General features: G+C 34.3%; 2 protein-coding genes across 3 annotated transcripts in view; one reads left to right on the top strand and one right to left on the bottom strand.

Moving 5' to 3' along the window:
* LOC141542523 (protein adenylyltransferase SelO-like) overlaps window positions 1–10,646 on the top strand; it is a 59,375-nt gene extending 48,729 nt beyond the window's left edge. The window contains exons 18-19 of the mRNA XM_074266972.1: window positions 5,225–5,304; window positions 9,770–10,646. Coding sequence (XP_074123073.1) covers window positions 5,225–5,304; window positions 9,770–9,892 — 203 coding nt within the window. The 3' untranslated portion in view covers window positions 9,893–10,646. The remainder of the gene's footprint in view (window positions 1–5,224; window positions 5,305–9,769) is intronic.
* Window positions 10,647–10,721: 75 nt separating this feature from the next.
* The window catches only part of APBB1IP (amyloid beta precursor protein binding family B member 1 interacting protein), a 114,464-nt gene continuing 105,246 nt past the window's right edge, over window positions 10,722–19,939 (bottom strand). For both annotated transcript variants that reach the window (XM_074266971.1, XM_074266970.1), the window contains exons 13-14: window positions 19,654–19,757; window positions 10,722–14,876 (exon numbers count right to left, since the gene is read on the bottom strand). In XM_074266971.1, the coding sequence (XP_074123072.1) occupies window positions 14,385–14,876; window positions 19,654–19,757 (596 nt within the window). In that variant the 3' untranslated portion in view covers window positions 10,722–14,384. The remainder of the gene's footprint in view (window positions 14,877–19,653; window positions 19,758–19,939) is intronic.

Raw genomic sequence — 19,939 nt, 5'->3', positions numbered from 1 at the left:
CCTTAATCTGTTTTCTATTTCAATTTTTTTCATGTCAAGTATCTTACATTTTCATTTTTTATTTTTCAAAGTTTTATTTTATACTAATATTTCTTGGTATCTCTTAGAGTTATTGATTTCTGTTAGTTCTCTAATTTTTAGGGAGTCCATTAATTGAGGAAGGTTGACTATTTTTCTTTTCTTTAAATTTTTTAAAAATTAATTTTATAATTATAACATTTTTTGACAGTACATATGCATAGGTAATTTTTTACAACATTATCCCTTGTACTCCCTTTTGTTTCGAATTTTTCCCTCCTTCCCTCCACCCCCTCTCCTAGATGGCAGGCATTCCCATACATATTAAATATGTTATAGTATATCCTAGATACAATATATATGTGCAGAACCGAATTTTGTTGTTGTTGTTGTTATTGCAAAGGAAGAATTGGATTTGGAAGGTAAAAATAACCTGGGAAGAAAAACAAAAAATGCAAACAGTTTACACTCATTTCCCAGTGTTCCTTTTCTGGGTGTAGCTGATTCTGTCCATCATTGATCAATTGGAACTGGATTAGATCTTCTCTATGTTGAAGATACCCACTTCCATCAGAATATATCCTCATACAGTATTGTTGTTGAAGTGTATAATGATCTCCTAGTTCTGCTCATTTTACTCAGCAGACTATTTTTCTTTTAAGCTATTCTCCTTTCAGTCATTTTCTCCAGAGCTTTTTTCCCCTCTTGCTTCATTTCTCCTAGGTATTGTTGCAGTCCTGGTGGAAAATCTATTTTTTTTTATTTGAATCTCTGATTATATTGTTATAAAAACTCTCTTTTGGGAGATCTCTAGATGTAGTACAAGGCCTGAATTCTATCAACCTAGGGTTTTCTTCGAGAAGATGTCCATTCTTATTGCCTCCAGATTCTGACTCATATCTGGTTGCATCAGGACTTTGCTAGTGACTTTCTTTGATATCACTATTACCTTTTTGTTTCTGGCTAATTATTATTATGCAGTTCAGGGACACAAGTCACTGTAGCTTTTCACTAGATTTTGTAATCATTGATAATTTCATAAGAATTTTAGGTTTTTGCTGGAGTAGGTATATGGGAACCAGCCTCTTTTTTGGCAGCCATTTTGGCTGGAAGTCATACTCTTAATTTATGTTTGATTTTTACTTAGCACTCTACAGAACTTGATCTCAGGATATGCAATTTCAGTGAACAAAAAAACAAACTTGCTTCTTTCAGGAAAGGGCTGTGTGTCTGTTAGAACTTTGCATCCACGGTAACTAGCACATTTAGGTGCTTAATAAATGCTCTTTGAATTGAGCAGAAATTATTAATAATGGATTATTATTAATGAAAACCATGAGTTTAAAATGAAACTGAAAATAAAAGCAATGAACATTTCTTATTAACTTTCTATAATGTCCAGTACTTAACAATGTATTGTTATATGATGTGTTTGATGATGGTAAGATTTGATCTTTAATATTTATTAATCTCCTATTCAAAGACAATATTACTATTGATAATAGTATTTATAGGTGTAAATATTAGTAGATGAATGGTCTTTTCTACACTTTAAATTTTGTTAGTGCAAAGAAAATAATTACAATGCTAATAATAATTAGCATTTATATATAGCTTGAAAAGATTGCAAAGCACTTGAAAAAATTGTATCATTTGAGCTAGCTACTACAGATATTATCACTTCTACTTTACAGAAGAAAAATTGAGGCTTATAGAGCGTAAGTGGCTTTTCCATGGTCATAATTATAGTAAATATTTGTGGCATAAGTTTCTATATGCTACAACCACAATGCCTCTCATAACACTATAAACAAAATAAATTAATGACCTTAAAATAAGTCATCCCATCTTTTTTGTTTAAAACACATGATCTTTCAGATAATTGTAGGTGGGTCGGGGGAATCTGTTATATAAACTGTCCTTGACTTAGAATATCAGTCCTACCCCAAAGGGAAACTGAAATCCATACACACACAATACATACATTTCCTAAAAAATAAATTCAAGAGAGTGGGAATGATTTTCTGAATTAAAGACCCAATGTGAAATGCCAGCTCAAGTTGGAGGTAAATCATGCAGGTACTAGGGGAGGAAGGATATAAACAGCTATAAAGTGACTATGAGTTAGTGGAAATTGGAAAACAAACTCATTGGTTGCGTCAAGAAAGGTAAAAGTCCCTTTCTCTGGAGAATGAGATTGTGAGACCTAGACATAGAAATGGAAAAAGATTAAATAGAGGAACTCAACTCTGCTGTCATAACTGTATAATTACTTTGGTTCTGTGAGGCAGCTGCTGAAGCTGGTTCTTGGAAGAGGAGATACCTCGTACCTTCCTCTCTCACAGCTAATAGCATAGAGCTGAGAACAGTGGATGGGCTGTGCAGAACCCTACATGAGAGAGCAGTGACCCTGTAAGCAAAAGAGAAGGGACCCCTGGCCTCTGCTCCTGGGATATCTGACCACAAGGTAGCTAGGTTTCCTGAATAGAAGACTGGACCCATGATCTCACCAGTGTAGGGAACTTGGGAAGAGCTTCCTTTGTCAGGGCAGGCTGGTATCTTCTCTGGGGAAGGACTTGCCCAAGGTCACGTGTCAGCATGCGTCAGAGGTATGATTCAAACCTGAGTCCTCTGAAAATAACTCTCTCTGCACTGGGCCATTCTGCCTCAGTAGTATAGTTATGAATTATGCTTAAGAGTGTGTGTGTGTGTACGCGTGCAAACATCTATATGGGACATGATGGAGGTTGGGGTTATGATTATGGAATTAGATGTAATTTGATGTAAGACTTTATAATTTGAATAAGGCTATTAGATATTTGGAATTCTTATGAACCTGAGTGATTATTAAAGAGGAGCTCTTGGCTATTCCTAGAGGATTATCAGATATTGAATTTACCAATTCCACTTTGGTTGAGGGTAGTGAACCATAGAAGTGAGAGATCCCCAGACTCATTCTAGGTGGGAACCACAAACTTGAGATACAAAGATAATTTCCCAGAAAAGAATTAAAAATATATATCAAAATTGCTTAGCCAATAAAATAAATGCATTTATAATAAAGTTGCTTATAAAGGTAAAAACTCAAAAATGTAATTCTTATCATAAGGTTGCAATTATATTGCAAATGCCTTTTTTCCTTTTTAAAGTAAGCATGTCTCTACATCAGAGTAGGGGAAGGTGAGTCAGAAGTGTTTAATTATTTTTGCATTAAATTTTTTTCCATCAATAGTATTTCATTTTTTTATATATGTAAAGATAGTTTTCTTTGTGAAATTTTGAATTTCACATTTTTTTCTTCCTCCTTCTCTATCTTCTCCCCCTCCAAGGTAGCAAGCAATCTGATCATCTTTAATATCTAGGACTGTTTAATTCTTGTGAAGGCTGCATTTAGGGAATGAAATGCATGGGGTCCTTTTTGATCCCTTATCTGGTATATCTTGCACTTGCTGTTCTTGGAATGCTCCTCAGATTGCATGGTTGCATTGTGTTTATCTAAAAAAACCTCTGTGTAAGGTCCAAAGAAAAGTGTCTTTTATTTTAACTCTTCCACAGTGTCCTTAATAGGAGAGTATTCTGTTTGATTAGGATTAAATATATTTCACCATGAGGGTTTTTTTTTTTGACTGGTGAAAATGTTTATGAGTAAATATAATACTGCAATCTATCAAAGTATAGAATACACTTACATTGTAATATCTTTTTTATTATAGCTTTTTATTGACAAAACATATGCATGGGTAATTTTTCAACATTACCCTTGCAAACACTTCTGTTCCAACTTTTCCCCTCCTTCTGCCCCACCCCCTCCCCTAGATGGCAGGCAGTCTCATTCATTTTAAATATGTTAAAGTATATGTTAAATAACATTGTAATATCTTAAGCCACTTGATAAAAGACAAACCTTTTTCTAGGTTTAAGCTAGATATCTACCAGCTGTGATAATATGTTATGCTGATTTTGTAGGTTTTATTTTCTATGCAATAATACCGGAAAGCAAATTAAAATTTGTTCTAACTTGCTTTTTTTTCATTAGAGCATTTAAACTTTTTTCTTGCTAATTCTGTACTTGCTATTTTATCCAGTTTTATGAATAGCTTCTAAAGCACAGCATCAAAATTAGAAATGCTAGAAATGCTACCAAAAAAGCTGTGTCGTATTTTTTGGATTTTGGAGAAATTTCACATTTTGTCCTTTGTTTTATTATTTGCCAAAAAATATTTGTGAAACTCTTTTCAATACACATAATCTGTTTTAAATTTTCTTTGTGCTAAAGGAGTTTATAATTTTATTGATAACTGCAATATATTTATCCTTATTTTTAGAATTCTTCTTAATATTAGGCATCTTTTTGGAGGGAAGATGGAGTAATTGGCAAATGCAGGAAGAGAGGCAGCAAAGGGAATAAGGAAAGGTCTTTTCTTCTTCCTCCTTTTTCTTGTTCTTTCTTCTTCCCTATATCCTGTACCTTCTCAACCATCATGCAAATTGTATATCATGGTTAAAAGGGTGCTTATGCTACTTGAATTAATGTGATTTTTTTTTGGTAAAAAACCCTTATCCTAATTATTAAAAAATAACTCAAAATGAATGTCATATTGATTCTCTTTGTGTGTCAAGCATAGCATGATAAAAGTACTCTTTTCTCAGGATAAAACCTGGTTGAAACTATTATATACTTTCAATTCAAATATTTTAAAGACAAGAGAAGCTCCAGTGAGAATATACATTGAAATCGGGGGATACTAAACAAATTTCAGAATTTAAATTTGGTCAAGCAACATGGTATATGGAAGGCTTGCCTTAGAGTCAGGAAGATCTGTGATTAAGTCCTGCTTCTGATTTATTTTAGGTTGTGACTTTTGGCAAGCCTTCCAGTGGCCTAGGTACCACCAGAAGGCTATAAATGACAGACAAGTTATGGGTCTGCCCCACCCATACCAAGGAGCTCCTTTCATGAATGATTTTTTCATTGTTTTGCAATAGTAACTATTAATAGTTTATTTTGATAGAACTATTTACATGATGAAATATCATTCATTATTTAAATCTTTTTGAAAGATTCTTTTGAATTAGACTTTTTAGTTTTTCCTTCTTTGAAAACATTAATAGTCCATAAGGTCCTCTTACTTTAGAGATGAAGAAATATTACTGTCTTGTTTTTTAGTAAACTCAGAAGTAAGTTAAGGTTGTTTATCTTATTTAGGTGTCAATCCTAGATATGTGCTGAAGAATTGGATGGCAGAATCTGCTGTGCGAAAAGCAGAAAGGAATGATTTTTCAGAGGTAAGATTGTTGATTTTTTTCTACATATTTTTATGATTTTAAGGCCTTATTTTAAAAACTTTTGTTAGGGTTGGGAGGCTTTTCAGAGTTTTGTGATCTGTCTTATGAAATAGTTAAGCTTTGGCCTTGACCCTGAAAAATGCTTTTGTTGTTATTCAGTTGATTTTATTGGGGGTTTTCTTGGTAAAAATACTGGAGTGGTTTGCCATTTCCTTCTCTCACTCGGTTTAAAGATGAGGAAACTGAGGCAAACAGGGTGAAGTGGCTTGCCTGGGGCACAGTATTTGGGGCTGGATTTGAACTAAGGAAGATGAGTTTTCTTGACTTCAGGGCCAGGGCTATATTCACTGGGACTCTATTCATCTGGTTACTGGTTACAGTGTTTGAATACAAGGCTGACCTCTGTACTATATCACTTTGAATCTCTTCATTGCACATAATAGATATATACAATGAAATGTATTGTCTTTTATTTATTTATTTTTATTTAGCATTTTTATTTTTCCCCAATTACATGTAAAAACAATTTATAATATTTGTTTTTAAAACTTTGAGTTCCAAATGCTCTCCTTTCTTCCCTCGTCACTCCCCTCATTGAGAAGGCAAGCAATTGCATATAGATTACACATGTGTAGTTATACAGAACATACTTCCATATTAGTCATGTTATGAAAGAAGACAAAAAAACTCAAGAAAAATAAAGTTTAAAAAAAGTATGCTTCATTCTGTATTTAGATACCATCAGTTTTTTCTCTGGAGATAGATAGCATTTTTCATTATAAGTCCTTCAGAATTATTTTGGATAATTGTATTGCTGAGAATATGTAAGTCATTCATAGTGGATCATCATATAAGATTGCTATTACTTTGGACATGATACATATCACTTTGCATCAGCTTTTGTAAGTCCAGGTTTTTCTGAGAGCATCCTTCTTCTCACTTCTTATAGCACAGTGATATTCCATCACAATCACATATCACAACTTGTTCAGCCATTCCAATTGATAGGAATTCCTTCAATTTCTAATTCTTTGCCATCAGAAAAGAACTGTATTAAGTATTTTTGTATATACAGGTCCTTTTTCTTTTTGGATATAGACTTAGTAGTGGTATTGTGGTATTGCCATGCCCTTTGAGTATAGTTCCAAATTACTCTACAGAATGGTAGAATCAAGTTACACTCCACCAACTATGCATTAATGTCTCATTTTTTCCATATCCCCTCCAAAATTTGTCATTTTTCTTTTCTGTCCTATAAGCCAGTCTAATAAATATGAGATAGTACCTCAGAATTGTTTTAATTTAATTTGTATTTTTACAATTAATAATGATTTAAAGCATTTTTTTCATATGGCTATAGATAGATTTTATTACTTCATCTAATAACTATTCATATCTTTTGATTATTTATCAATTGAGTAGCTCTTATTTTTATATATTTGATCCAGTTCTCTATTTTTTAAGAAATGAGGCCTTTATTAAAGAAACTTGGTTCTAAATTTTTTTCATAGTTATAATTGCTAACTATTCTATTTCCCCCTCTGTTTATTCTATTTTCTCTTTCCTTTCACTCTGTCCTTCCTCAAAAGTGTTTTGCTTCTTACCATCACCTTCCCTGATCCATCCTCCTTTCCCCTCCCATTTTCTTTTAAGATAAGTAAGATAGATTTTTATATCAAATTGAGTAGGTTATTCCCTATTTGAGCCAATTCCAATAAGAGTAAGCTTAATTCTCTCTCAACCTACCCCATCTTTCTGTCCATCATAAAACCTTTTTCTTGTCTCTTTTATAAAACATAATTTACCCCATTTTACCTTTCCCTTTTCCCTAGTGCATTTCTTTCTTTCTCCTAAATTTTGTGTTTTTAAATATCAACTCTTCACATTCATCTCATATCTATATTCTCTTTTTGTATATATTTCTTCTAACTGCCCTAAATAATGATAAAGTTTTTATGAGTTACAGGTATTATCTTCCCATGTAGGAATGTAAACAGTTTAGCTTTAACACTTTCCTTACAATTTCTCTTTCCTCTTTACCTTTTGATACTTCTCAAATCTTGTATTTGAGAGTCAAAATATTTATTCAATTCTGGTCTTTTCATTAAGAATGCTGGAAAGGCCTCTCTTTCATTGAAAATCCATTTTTCCCCTGAAGGATTATATTCAGTTTTGATGGATGGGTAATTTTTGGTTATAATCCTAAATTCCTTTGCCCTCCAGAATATCATTACCCTCTGCTCCTTTGAGGTAGAAGCTGCTTATTTTTGTGTTAGCTTGACTGTGGGTCTACCATACTTAAATTATTTCTTTCTGGATGCTTGTAGTATTCTGTCCTTAATGTGGGAGCTATGGATTTGACAAAAATATTCCTGGGAGTTTTAATTTTGGGATTTCTTTTGGGGAGTGATCAGTAGATTCTTTCAATTTCTGTTTTATCCAGTGGTATAATTTCTTTCTTTTTTTTTTTTTTCTTCTCTGAGGCTGGGGTTAACTGACTTGCCCAGGGTCACACAGCTAGGAGGTGTTAAGTGTCTGAGACCAGATTTGAACTCTGGTCCTCCTGAATTCAGGGCTGGTGCTCTATCCACTGAGCCACCTAGCTGCCCCAGGTATAATTTCTTGAAAGATAAAAAAGTCAGGCTCTTTTTGATTGTAGCTTTCGGGTAGTCAATAATTTTAAAATTATTCCTGTTGGATCTATTTTCCAGGTCAGTTATTTTTCCAATGAGATATTTCAGAGGTTTTCTGTTTTTTCATTCTTTTGGTTTTGTTTTATTGTTTCTTGATTTCTCATAAAGTCATTAGCTTCCATTTGCTCAATTCCACCTTTTAAGGAATTTTTTCTTCTGTGAATTTTTGTGCTTTTTCTGTTTGGCCAATTTTGTTTTTCATTTCATTATTTTTTCATTTTTTTTGTACCTCTTCTATGATTTGGCCTAGTCTGTTTTTAAAAGTGTCATTTTCTTCAATATTTTTTCTGTCTTTCTTACTAAAGTGTTGACTTATTTTTCCATGATTTTCTTGCATCACTCATTTCTCTTTCCAGTTTTTCCTCTCTTTCTGATATGATTTTCAAAATCCTTCTTGAATTCTTTCATGGTCTGAGATCAATTCATATTTTTTTTGGAGGCTTTGGATATAGAAGCTCTGACTTTGTTATCTTCTTCTGAGTATATGTTTTGATCTTCCTTGTCATCATAATAACTTTCTTTGGTCAGAAACTTTTTCTTTGTTTGCTCATTTCCCTAGTGTAATAAATAGATAGATTGTAACTCTATATTGTAGCAGACTGTAATAGCCTTTAACTCTTCATTAAAATAGGGCTCTGTTTCTAGGGTGAGGAGTGTAATATCCCAAGCTTCTGTAGGTTTGTGTAGCTGTTTTTAGAGCTGTTTTTAAATACTTCTAGTGACCTATAAGTTTTCAGCTCTTCCAAGGTGGTATGCTCAAAGGACAGGTATGTTTTCTCTCTTGGCCGGTGCTCTGCAGTGAGCGACCACAAGCATCTTTTCTGCCTTGCTCCACTATGATTACAAGCTCTGCTGTGCTGGTGCTTCTTCTCCCTCCTGGACTGCAAAGCAGATCTGTGTATGGGCAGAGCAATTGAGTCCTGCTCCAATGCCAGTGAAGAGACCTCTGTTCTCCTTCTGATCAGTTGTCTGATCCCCTTGTCACCTATGGGCTGAGAGCTCTGGAAGTGGCTGCTTCCATTGCACATGCAATGGCTCCCAAGGCTGCTGCTGGTCGTCTAGGGCTGAGGGAGTAGCATCAGGTGTTCCACACCTTTCCTATTGACCTTTCACAGGGTCTGACTGGAAAATTATTTCATCCCCTTCTGTTGTGGGTTCTGCTGCCCCAAGAATTGCTGAATGGTGTTATTTAAAGGTGTTCAGAAGGGTTGGTTGGGGGAGAGTGCAGGCAAGTTGCTACCTTTTTTCCATATTCAATCTTGGCAGTTTATCCATTCTGACTCACTTAAAAAAGATCCAAGATGATAAGCTAGAAGAGTATGATGGGAAATTTTAGATTTAGGAAGTTAGGTGACAGTGAGCATAGCACCTAGTCAGGAAGATCTGAATTCAGATTCAATCTCAAGACACTTCCTAGTTGCGTGATCCTAGACAAGTTACTTAAATGTTTGTCTTACTTTCCTCAACTGTTAAATAGAACCTCCCTGCCCTCCAAGAGTGGTTATTAAAATCATATGTGACAATAATTATAAAGCGCCTAGCACCAGTGCCTGGCTAGCTATTTTTGTTATTGCTATTATTATTAAAATAAAATAAGCTTGATTTTATTCTTTTAATGATATTTTATATTCAGCTAGATAAATATTGCCTCTACATTTGTGTTAAAATAGGATAGTAAAATAATATAAAGGCTTTTAAATAAGTTTGAAAAACTCTTGTTAGAATTTCTTTTCCTTCTCTCACTGAAGCTTTTATTTGTTCTCATTTTTTAGGTTTGTCTTTTACAGAAAGTTCTTCAGCATCCATTCCAAAAACAGTCAGCAGCAGAGAAAGCAGGATATTCTTCACCTACCCCTTCATGGGCAAGAGATCTCAAAGTTAGCTGTTCATCGTGATGAAAGTTGATATTAATTTGGAATACTTTTAAAACACTTGACCTTTAATATAATCTGAGAAACTGATAAGAAGAAATTGATATTGATGAATCATAGATGTTTATAATAATGAAGGATATATTTCATATGAAAATAAACATTTATTTAGCCAAAAAAGCTCAATACTGAATTCTTTCTACTGAAAATTGTTCAGACCTTTGTGTTATAATTAATAATTTGAAAAGATTATAGCTTCCTTCTAGCAAATTACTTGAAATATTTTTAATAATGAAGAAATTTTAAGATAAATTTTCTGACTACTAATTAACATGTGATTCTCTAGAAACTTGTGCTAAATCCTGATGGGAAAATGCAAAGAATAGTGCAAAAAATGCTTTCTCCATATCATCTCATTTGCTGAAACAAAGTATAAGACATCCTTGCCTTCCAGGTCTTTTGGGCTATTCATATGGGAGTATTCAGAGATTTATACACTTGAATTGTCTTCTGCTGTGAATCTCTTCTGCTAAAAAAAAGTGCCCATCTCACATTACTAATTCCTTCTACAAGACCCAATATTAGATGTCACATTTTATAGAACATTTTATTTTATGATGCTATACAAATAGCTAATAAGTAGAGTGGAGTTTATGTAGGACCACTATAATCTTAAGTGACAGTTGAACAAGGCTGTGGTGGAACTTGTATCACATAAAGTATTGCTAATGTAATTATTGTGAAATGACATTAAATGGAGCAGTGTTTTGTAGGCTTTGTCTCTATTTAAATTTCTTTAGGTTCCAGAAATCAAAATTGAAGACCAAACTCCCAAAATTAGATAATCATATTTTTAAAATAGCTTTTTATTTTCAAAATACATGCAAAATTTTCAGACTTTCACTCTTCCAGAACCTTGTGTTCCAAAATTTTTTCCCTCCCTTCCCCTCACTACCCTCCCCTAGACATCAAGTAATCTAACATAGGTTAAACATGTGCTGTTCTTTACATATTTCCACATTTATCAAAGCATATTTTTTAATTGAAAAATATTTTTCTTCACAAGTTCTCTAGATAACAGTAAAAAAAGACAACACTTTGAAAATATTTATTTGATATCCTTGTATAAAACTTATTTAGCAGACATTCAACTTGTTTTTGTTCTGTGGAAACGTGGTACACGCAGGCCCCATTGCTGGGAGAGACGCAGGATGGGATAGTGCTGGTGCACAAGAGCTGTTCAGACCACAGCATCTGGGATATGGCATCCAAGCTGGGCTGCCTTCTGCTTTATTCTGCATTGCCTCCTCTCTTGACTCCCAGGCTTCAGATATTGGGTCTCTTTTCTGAATTTCTTTTGGTAGCAGTCTTGTCTTTGGTCCATGGATTCTTGTCTGATGCATTTCCTTGTGATGATACAGCCTTCAGCATGCTACTTCCTTTGGCCATATAGTCAAGGCCTTGTCCATCCATGCATGGTACACAGGAAAGACAAAGGCCTGTGAGTCAAGAGAAGTGTGTTCCAGGGCTGCCTCTGTTGTCACCTGTCTGAACTCATGCATACAATGAAGTGATTAAATTAGATGATTGTAGAGGTATTTCCCAGCACTAAAATCCTATGACTACAAAATACAATTTATGTACATATGTAAAATTATTCACAGAACTCTAAAAACAGTTTCACATTTACATTTTTATAGTAATCTATAATGGTATCCAGTGGTCAGAGTTGTTAATACCATATATCCTGAAGTCATAAATGTGGAAGTAAGTAAAAAGGGTTTTTAGAGGGAAACTTGGGACTCATTTCCTAGCCATCTGCCATTTTAGAATTATACATAAAGGTTAATTTCCTGATCTAGTAAGATGAATATCTCTTTGCTGTTTAATTATAGATGGACAATAGATTATCTGAAGTAAAGAGGGCTGGTTGTGGTCCTTCATCCTTGCAGGAGACCAAAAATGACATTTACTATGTGAGTCAAGTTAGTGTATCTGACTATGGCTGATCAGATCAATATACCTCAGAATGCTCTGCCACAAGTCAGGCACAAATGGATTGGGTGAACATAGGAGGTAAATCCTCTGAGTTTGTTTATCTCACATTTCTTCTGAGCTACTTTAATCCTGCTTGGCTCAGAGAGCATAGTACCTTCTTTGACTGAGGGCACGCCATGTGGGGCAGTCTTGTGCCAGCATCTCCTATATCATGCAATCAATTCTAAAGTTCTTAAGAAAGACCTTGAGAGGGTCCTTGTATTGTTTTTCCTGAGTTGTGATAGCCAACTGGGAAGGAACTGACAGAAAACAGGAGATTCACTTCTGTGGTGACATTCAGTTGTATGGTTTTTACTTTCAGTAATTACATAAAAAACAACAAAAGTTAGTCTTAACATACTGAACAGCAAATCTGAAAGGGATTCAGGATAAAAACAACTTGTTCTCTTTCCTCAGGCGAATAAGAGGTGGCCCGGTAGTCTGGTTCAGTCTTGAGAAACCTTCTGATTGATAGGGCTCTTAGACTTGCTTAGAAGCAATCCTGGACCACAAAGGTGTCTTAAGCTAATCCAATTTATGTGTTAAAAGAACATACTTTTCACCTAGAAGGGACTCATATTGTCTAGCCTGCTAATTTTGCAGACAACAAAACTGAGGGCTCTATAGTTCAAGAGTCACAAAAGTATTTCAGTAGGAGAACCAGGATAGATCTGACCACAAATCTCTTGTTCATTCCACTAAACTGTGCTGCCTTTGGGGCCTTGTACCTCACTTCAGCTCACAGTCTGTAACTCTGGAAGTGAGCCTAGAGTCTAATCTGCCCACAGGCAGGGTAAAAAAGGGAGGTGCCCTGAGTACCTGCTCTTACTTCAATGCATTTGGGTTAAATATGAGGAGGAATGTTAACTCTTAAGATTCATTGGTTTTCCTGAGATTTATTTCACTATCTGTTGGAAAAATCACACATTTTATTAGTTTGGATTTCTGGTCCTTACAGAATTAGATATTGGTAACTGGTAATTTTCTAATAGATTTATAAAATTTAAAGAGAAATCTTTGTATATACATTAGTTATTCTTGTCTTTGTGCTCCACATGTTCACAAAATAACCAATAAGATTCATAAATTATAATTTAATAAGTATATTGAACTGCAATCATATCTCCCTCAATTGTACTTTATAAAGGCAAACTGATAAACCTGAAAATCTTTCATCCATATTAAAAAAAAAACAACTACTTAGATCCTATTTATTATGTTTGCTTTGAGGTAAATGAAATGCAATTTGTTTTCTAAAATTCATTTTTCATACACTAAAATGGAGGGATAATCATCTTAGATTTGAATAGTGATGAGTTTAGAATAAGCAATATTTTAGTGATGGTTTATTTACAAATTCAAATCACTTTTGTATTATTCATACATGAAAAAACAAGGATATACACAGTATATTCTAAAATGAAATGCGCAGTGAACTAAAATAAATAGAATAAATTGCCTTTTGTTTTTCTAGGAAAGTGACTAGAGAAACATACATATTTGCTATGGAGAAATGTATTGTTAAGAGCTGGTGATAACATTGAATTAATAACTAAAATTATTTTAAAGGCCAAATTATATTATAAAATATTTTGTGGTTAGTTCCTCCCCCCCTTTTTTTTCACTTTTTGGTCTAAATTAAGAGTTCTCTGCAATGGTATATTAATTCCCTTCAATAAAACAGACTCAGTTTATCTGTAATTTGTAATATTAGAATTTTCTGGGATTTTAGGAGGTTAAGAGATTTGCTCTTGGCTATATGGTGAGATGAATTAATGGCTAGATTGGACACTGAAGATCTAACCAATTCTAAAATTCTGTGACTCCAAGACCAACTTTTTGCTAAGTACTGCCTTTTCATCTAAGAGATCTCCAGAATGATACACACAAAGATAGCTTTTTTTTTTAGCTTTTAAATATAGAATTATAGACTTTTATGATCTGGAAAACTCTTGAAGATATGTCCACCTTTCCACCGAATATATATATATTCCATCTATAGCATCCCTGATTTTGGCCATATAGCCTCAGTTATTAGACATACAGTAGTTCCTATAGCCTGTTCCATTATTAGAAAGCTCTCATAGGAAATTCTCAAACAAGGCTGAGATTAGCATCCCCATAATTTCTACCTCCTGCCCTCTAGACAGTGCTACTATATAAAATGCTACATTTTAATCAATTTTTCTATTATTAAATAAATGAGACATATAGCATTATTTTGTTCAATTTCAAAAACAAAGGTATTCAGCCGAAGTGTAAAAATGAGAAAAAATATGTTTAGCCACAAGTCGGTGAGTCAATTTTTAAAAGGTTAATAATTGAATACCTGAAAATATGTACATCATTTGTACTTTAAAGTCAATATTTTATAAAAACAATTACTAAGTTTTCTCAAGAATACAGTGATTAAAATATACAATCAGAAAAAGCTATACTTATTTCATCATGTTTCTCTTCCAGGAGACTCAAAAATTTTTCAGGAGAGGTTGCCTCTCTTCTTTTGCAAAGCTTTCATCAGATCAGACATAAAATCTTGTTCTCCACTTGCCCCCCGAGAGGCTGGTCCTGGATTTTCTAACCTTTTAGGAGGCATTGGAGGCTTTTTAGTGATGGGTGGGGGAGTTTTATTGGGTTCTGTGGATTGGACTGAGGGAGGCGGGGGAGGAGGTGGTAAGGGGAATTCATCACCACTAAAAACGGTAGGAGGTGGGGGAGGCACAAAATTGGGAGGCTCCTCGTTAAAATCTGGGGGTGGCGGCGGGAGCTCAGTCTCTGCTGTGGGTGGTGGCAAAGGAAAATCATCCTGAGGTGCTGGCTTGGGAGGTATCATGGATTTGGGGGGCATCAGGGACGCTGAATTCACATCAGAAGACCGACGTTGTGGCGGCGGTGGCGGCAGGTGGGATTTCTTCAGGTGACTGGCTGGAGGTGCTGGTGCAGCATAGTTATTAACAGCTGGCTTCTTGTCCTTTAAAAAAGGCATTATTTATGTTTCCATAGACAGAATAAATATCAAAATATCTCAAGTCTAGATAACATAAGCACATTTTGAATGTAGCACCTAGCACACACGTGACAAACTCTTGCTAATTCATTTACTATGACTTTACCTTTATTCTTGGAATACCACTGAAGTTACACTGAAGTTAGTTTGCCCTCTGCCATCACCCCATCCCAAACCGAGGACTTGGCCATGGTGACTGACAGCATTTATTTTATCCAGATTAGGAAACCCAGGGAAGTTGAGTGACTTCAATTGGGGTTGAAGTAGCATGTAATAAGGAACACAACTGGTATTTGAATTTGGTCTTCTGATTTCTAATCTAACGTCCTTTCCAAATACACATTAGGTTAGTGAAAAATCTTTCTGCAACTCAGTTTCTTTCTCAATAAAATGGAGATTATTATACTCACATACCTATCTACCTTATAAGGAAGGTGTTTTATAAATCCTAAAGCCCTATGTAAATTTAAAATTCAACATGCATAAAATAGGGGAAAAGGAATAAGTATGTAGGCGCAGTGCTGGGTACAGATATCTCATTTGACAGGACAACTGCTTTAATTCTGGCTTCTATTTTTGAAAAGCGTGGAGCTAACTGACCAAATAGCTAAGAGTGAACTCAGGGAGTCAAGTCTAAGGATTTGTTTCTCACTTTAAAGGACTATATTGGAATAGAAACTAACTACTTGCTGTTTTCTCATTCTTTTATCTAATTTTTTGCTCTCAGCATAATTTTCTGCCCCTAAAGCAAATCACAAGTAAATCTAAGTGGATACTAGATTCTCCCATATCAGAGAAGCCAGATTATCTTGCTAGAAACTGAGCTAGCCACTTTCTTTGTATGTGGCCAGTTTGACCCCTATGACATGAATAGCTTTAGTCCTGGGTAAGAGGGGGGAACACTGCAGAAGACAAGGGCCCTCCCCATCTGCCCACTATAAACCCTTCTGAATTCCTGGTCATCCTTTAAAGTGTAATTCAATTTCCATTTCCTCCTTGAAGCTCTTGCTTATTCTTCTTGAGTATAGTGAATGGATACTCTTTCCTTCATAGCCTTCAAAAGCTCTTTGTTTTACACATCTCTAATGAACCTGTGTATTTGGGGCCTCTTCTAGATGATAAGTTCCACTCATATGTTTAATAGCACTTTACACACAATAGGCATTTAATGCCAAAATCAGGATGATAAAGAGCCTTCCAGATCCTATTTGTCTCATCCTGGCAATGATGTCCTACTTTTATTAGAGCTTAGTGGATGCAAGGAGAATCTTTTCTGAGTAACTTTTATGAGAATTTAGGGGAAAAGACAATTTTCTAGGCAAAAAAGCCCATTCCCTCTTTCCTAGCTACTTCTATCTCTACTTCAATTTCCCTTCCCACCAAATCTGGGAATCATAACAGTAATTCATATTTATGTAGCACTTTAAGGTTTAAAAATGCTTGGATCCTAGGACTGCAGACTTTATAAGGAAGCAACACTTCTGTAGTCAGTTTGTTCTTCAGCTGGTAAACTGGCTGAGTATGTTCTTTTGAAGAAAGTAGTTATGGCAGGAATTGGAAGAAATGATCTTTAATTCATAAGATCATCTTACACCTCAAAGAGGCCTCAGACATCATTGTGTCCAACTTCCTCATATAGGAAATGAAGAAACAGGTCCTGAGATGGCCTTGCTTAATGGTTCTTAAACTTTTATTTCCTGAGTGGTTTTGGGGAGGTCACTTCCTTTCAATGTCCACATGAAGAATGGATCAAACAGTCCATTCTACCTACCATACAGACTGTGGTAAGTATTAAATGAACTAAAGCTATGAAAGGAAGAAGTATACAGAATAAAACTAATAAAGGGATAAAGTATTATTATCATTACTATTGTAAGCCAGGGCCCAATAAAAGTTACTCCCTTATCTGGAATGTAGAATAAGGATTGATATTTACATAAATTTTCCTTAAGCTTTTCAGCCATGTTACTTCTTCCAAATGGAATTTTAATACTTTATTTTCTTTCATCATGTAATGCCCTCTCCCTACTGAATATCAAATTAGGCTCTTTCCCAAAAAAATGCCTTATGATTGTTTTCTTTCATTCATCTAGTTTGCATGGATAAGCTAACTAACTGTTTCCCCCCACCCCAATATATGAAGGTTGGGAACTGATGTTTGAAAGTTTTTTAGCTGTCTCCATTTTCAAATTCTTTCATTGCTTTAAGCATTTAAATGATCCTCTTCAACAAGCACTGTGGAAATCATTAAAATCACAATAATAGAAAGTACACAGCATGGTGAAATTGTCAGACTTGAAAGAGCAGCCAGCATATCAAACAAAAACAATCTCAGAAGTTTTCAAAAGTCTTTAGAAATTGCAAAAGGCCCAATAAATCACTAAGCTTTTAACCTCTGTGGTAGGTCTTAGTTCATAGTCAGATGAACAAGGGAGAGAGGGAGGACAAAGTGAAAAAATATCAAAGTGTTCTGTGACATTATATAGCATACCCGTTATATAACAAGAGCTATGGGGTATGCTGCTGACAGAATTATTTAAAGTTATTTTTAAATCAGATTATGAGAAGGGAAGTATTAAAATTAAAGTTGAATGCAGCTCTTATAGACAAATGATGTTACAAAACCCATTAGCAACTAATTTACACTTATTAGCCAGATTTGTCAGAGTTCATTAATTTACTTTTCTCTACAAAGACAAAACTAATAGAGAATATTACATCTTGTGAAAGCATATTTATGTCCCATCATCTTGGGATACATTATAATGCAGCATAAAATCAAAGTATAATTATCAGAAAAGCCCAATTTAAAAGAAAGGCACTGGAAGGGTACTAGAGTGGATAGAGTGTATATCTTGAAGTTAGGAAGAACTGAATTCAAATTCTACCTCAATTACTAGCTTCATGACCCTAGGAAAGTGATTTAATCACTGTCTGTCTCAATTTCCAAATCTATAAAATAAAGATATTAAAAGCCATGCCAGGTATGCCAGAGGTGCTTAAATATATACTTGATTAACTGATCAGCTTGATTTATTCAGAACAAAGAAGTAAAAATTCAAAAGGATTTAAAAATAGTCTCAAATTTTCTCTCCAAAGCTCATAGCTCAGGTTCATTGATCTCTTATAACTCTTCAAAAATTCTTTGCCTGTAACTGGGTCAAAAAAACAGATCTTCAAACTTCTACAAGGTGTATAGCATTAGTGTTCTTACCCAGGGCTACCTGACAATATACTAGTTTCTGTTTCAGTGTGAATGGCAGTTTCCATATCTTGAAAGCTTTAGAAAAAACTAGCTTTGATTGAGTATATATTATACAACTTAATATATAGTTCAGTTTGACATTTTGAGAGAAAATGCATAACCTGCCAAAATTTCCAAATGGATGTGAATTTAGTGATTTAAGTACTCTATGCTACAGTTTGTGTTTTAGTTTTCACTCATTTGGAAATTTACAAGAAAGGGATTTCACCGAGCATTTTTGGTTGCAATTTTTGAGTTCTGAACACATACTGATTAAATGGGATGTTGGAGAATGATGTGTTCAGATTAAGTATGAATGTCCTTTTTAACAGAATCAAACTAAAACTTTTATTTTAATCCATATTCCTTAAGATCTTTTAAAATATATTAGTTCATTTTAAATGCCTAAATAAATATTGGCCATTCCAGATATGGGTTAAGTTACATGGTTTCTGAGGCCTTTTTAGATACAGACCTAAATTTCCCTGCTTTTTATTGAAAAGGTACATTTCTTTTAAGAGGCTATAGTTTGCAGGACATACTATTTGAATTGTTTTTGTTTGTTGTTTGGTTCGTTAGTTTTTTTTACCAAGTAGTGATGGGTTTGTAGAAATACCCAAATTCTCTCACCTGTGCCTCATTCTGAACAGGGAGATAAATCTGCTTCATATATAGCCAGAATTAGGGATGGGATTATATTTTAAATGGCCACAAAAAAAGTGTTTTCATCTTCAGAACTGCCCATCTGATAGGAAAATGAACCTTTCATTTATACTTAGTACCATTAGTACTTAGCACAGGGATCCACTATCTTGATTTTATCTTATTAAAAAAAATTAGTTACATTTTGTTTTGATACAACAAATGCTTCCCAACAAATATTTAGATACCGTTTTCCCCATCCCTCAAAATACAATATCGTCACATAGTAGTAACAGCCTTGGGTTTACATTACTTTTGAGTGTCTGCCACAGTAATCTCAGTATATATAAAATACGTTTAAAATATTCTCAAAATGAACAAATTATAATTTTATTAATCTGAGAAAATGAACACTGAGCAATTTGGAAAATTGAAGATACAAACACATACTACACCACACCTCTAGGATGAGGAAAATGTCAACATCAAATAGGTGTGATGATTCCTGAAATGTAGAGAGATGGGGCAACATGTCTCTGCAAATTAGCCTACCTCTTATGACAAAATTTGGACTAATTGATTTGTTTCTGGCCCATTCGTACATGTAGCAGGCTGCTGATTGCCTTATTCATTTCCTGTGGAGCTGGAATGATATCTTCACATGGTGTAATTCCCCATACATATCATAAAAGAATAAAGCTTTTAACCCGGTATTCTGCATATATGTTTAAGCTTTGAAGTGGCATTTCTGTTGGGAGAAACTAATTTTCTGGGTTTTGGTAGAGTACTTTTTATAAATATTAAGTAAATATTCATGTATTAAGTAAATACTCATTTAAATGGAGTAACTTATACCTTTGTTGCTTCAACATGTCTTTGGGCCTCTTGGAAAATTCCACTAACAGAGGGTGTAGGCTGGCAAATCTGTCCATTAGGTTGTATCGTACTTGCTGTATGTCCTAAAAAGGGAAAAATGAATAAAAAGGAGGAAAATCAATGTCTTTTCAAGATGCTAGAGGATATAAATAACCTGAAAATGAGATAGTTCATATGTAGGAACTTTAAATAAAGATTCACAGATAATAATATGCAATACTGAAGATCTACCTTAGAAATTGAGGTTGTAACAGTGTTTTGTAAG

The sequence above is a fragment of the Sminthopsis crassicaudata genome, chromosome 5, assembly GCF_048593235.1.
Source record: "Sminthopsis crassicaudata isolate SCR6 chromosome 5, ASM4859323v1, whole genome shotgun sequence".
Taxonomy (NCBI): domain Eukaryota; kingdom Metazoa; phylum Chordata; class Mammalia; order Dasyuromorphia; family Dasyuridae; genus Sminthopsis; species Sminthopsis crassicaudata.
Note: the sequence above shows the minus strand (reverse complement) of the source record. Positions and strands in the feature narration are given on the sequence as shown.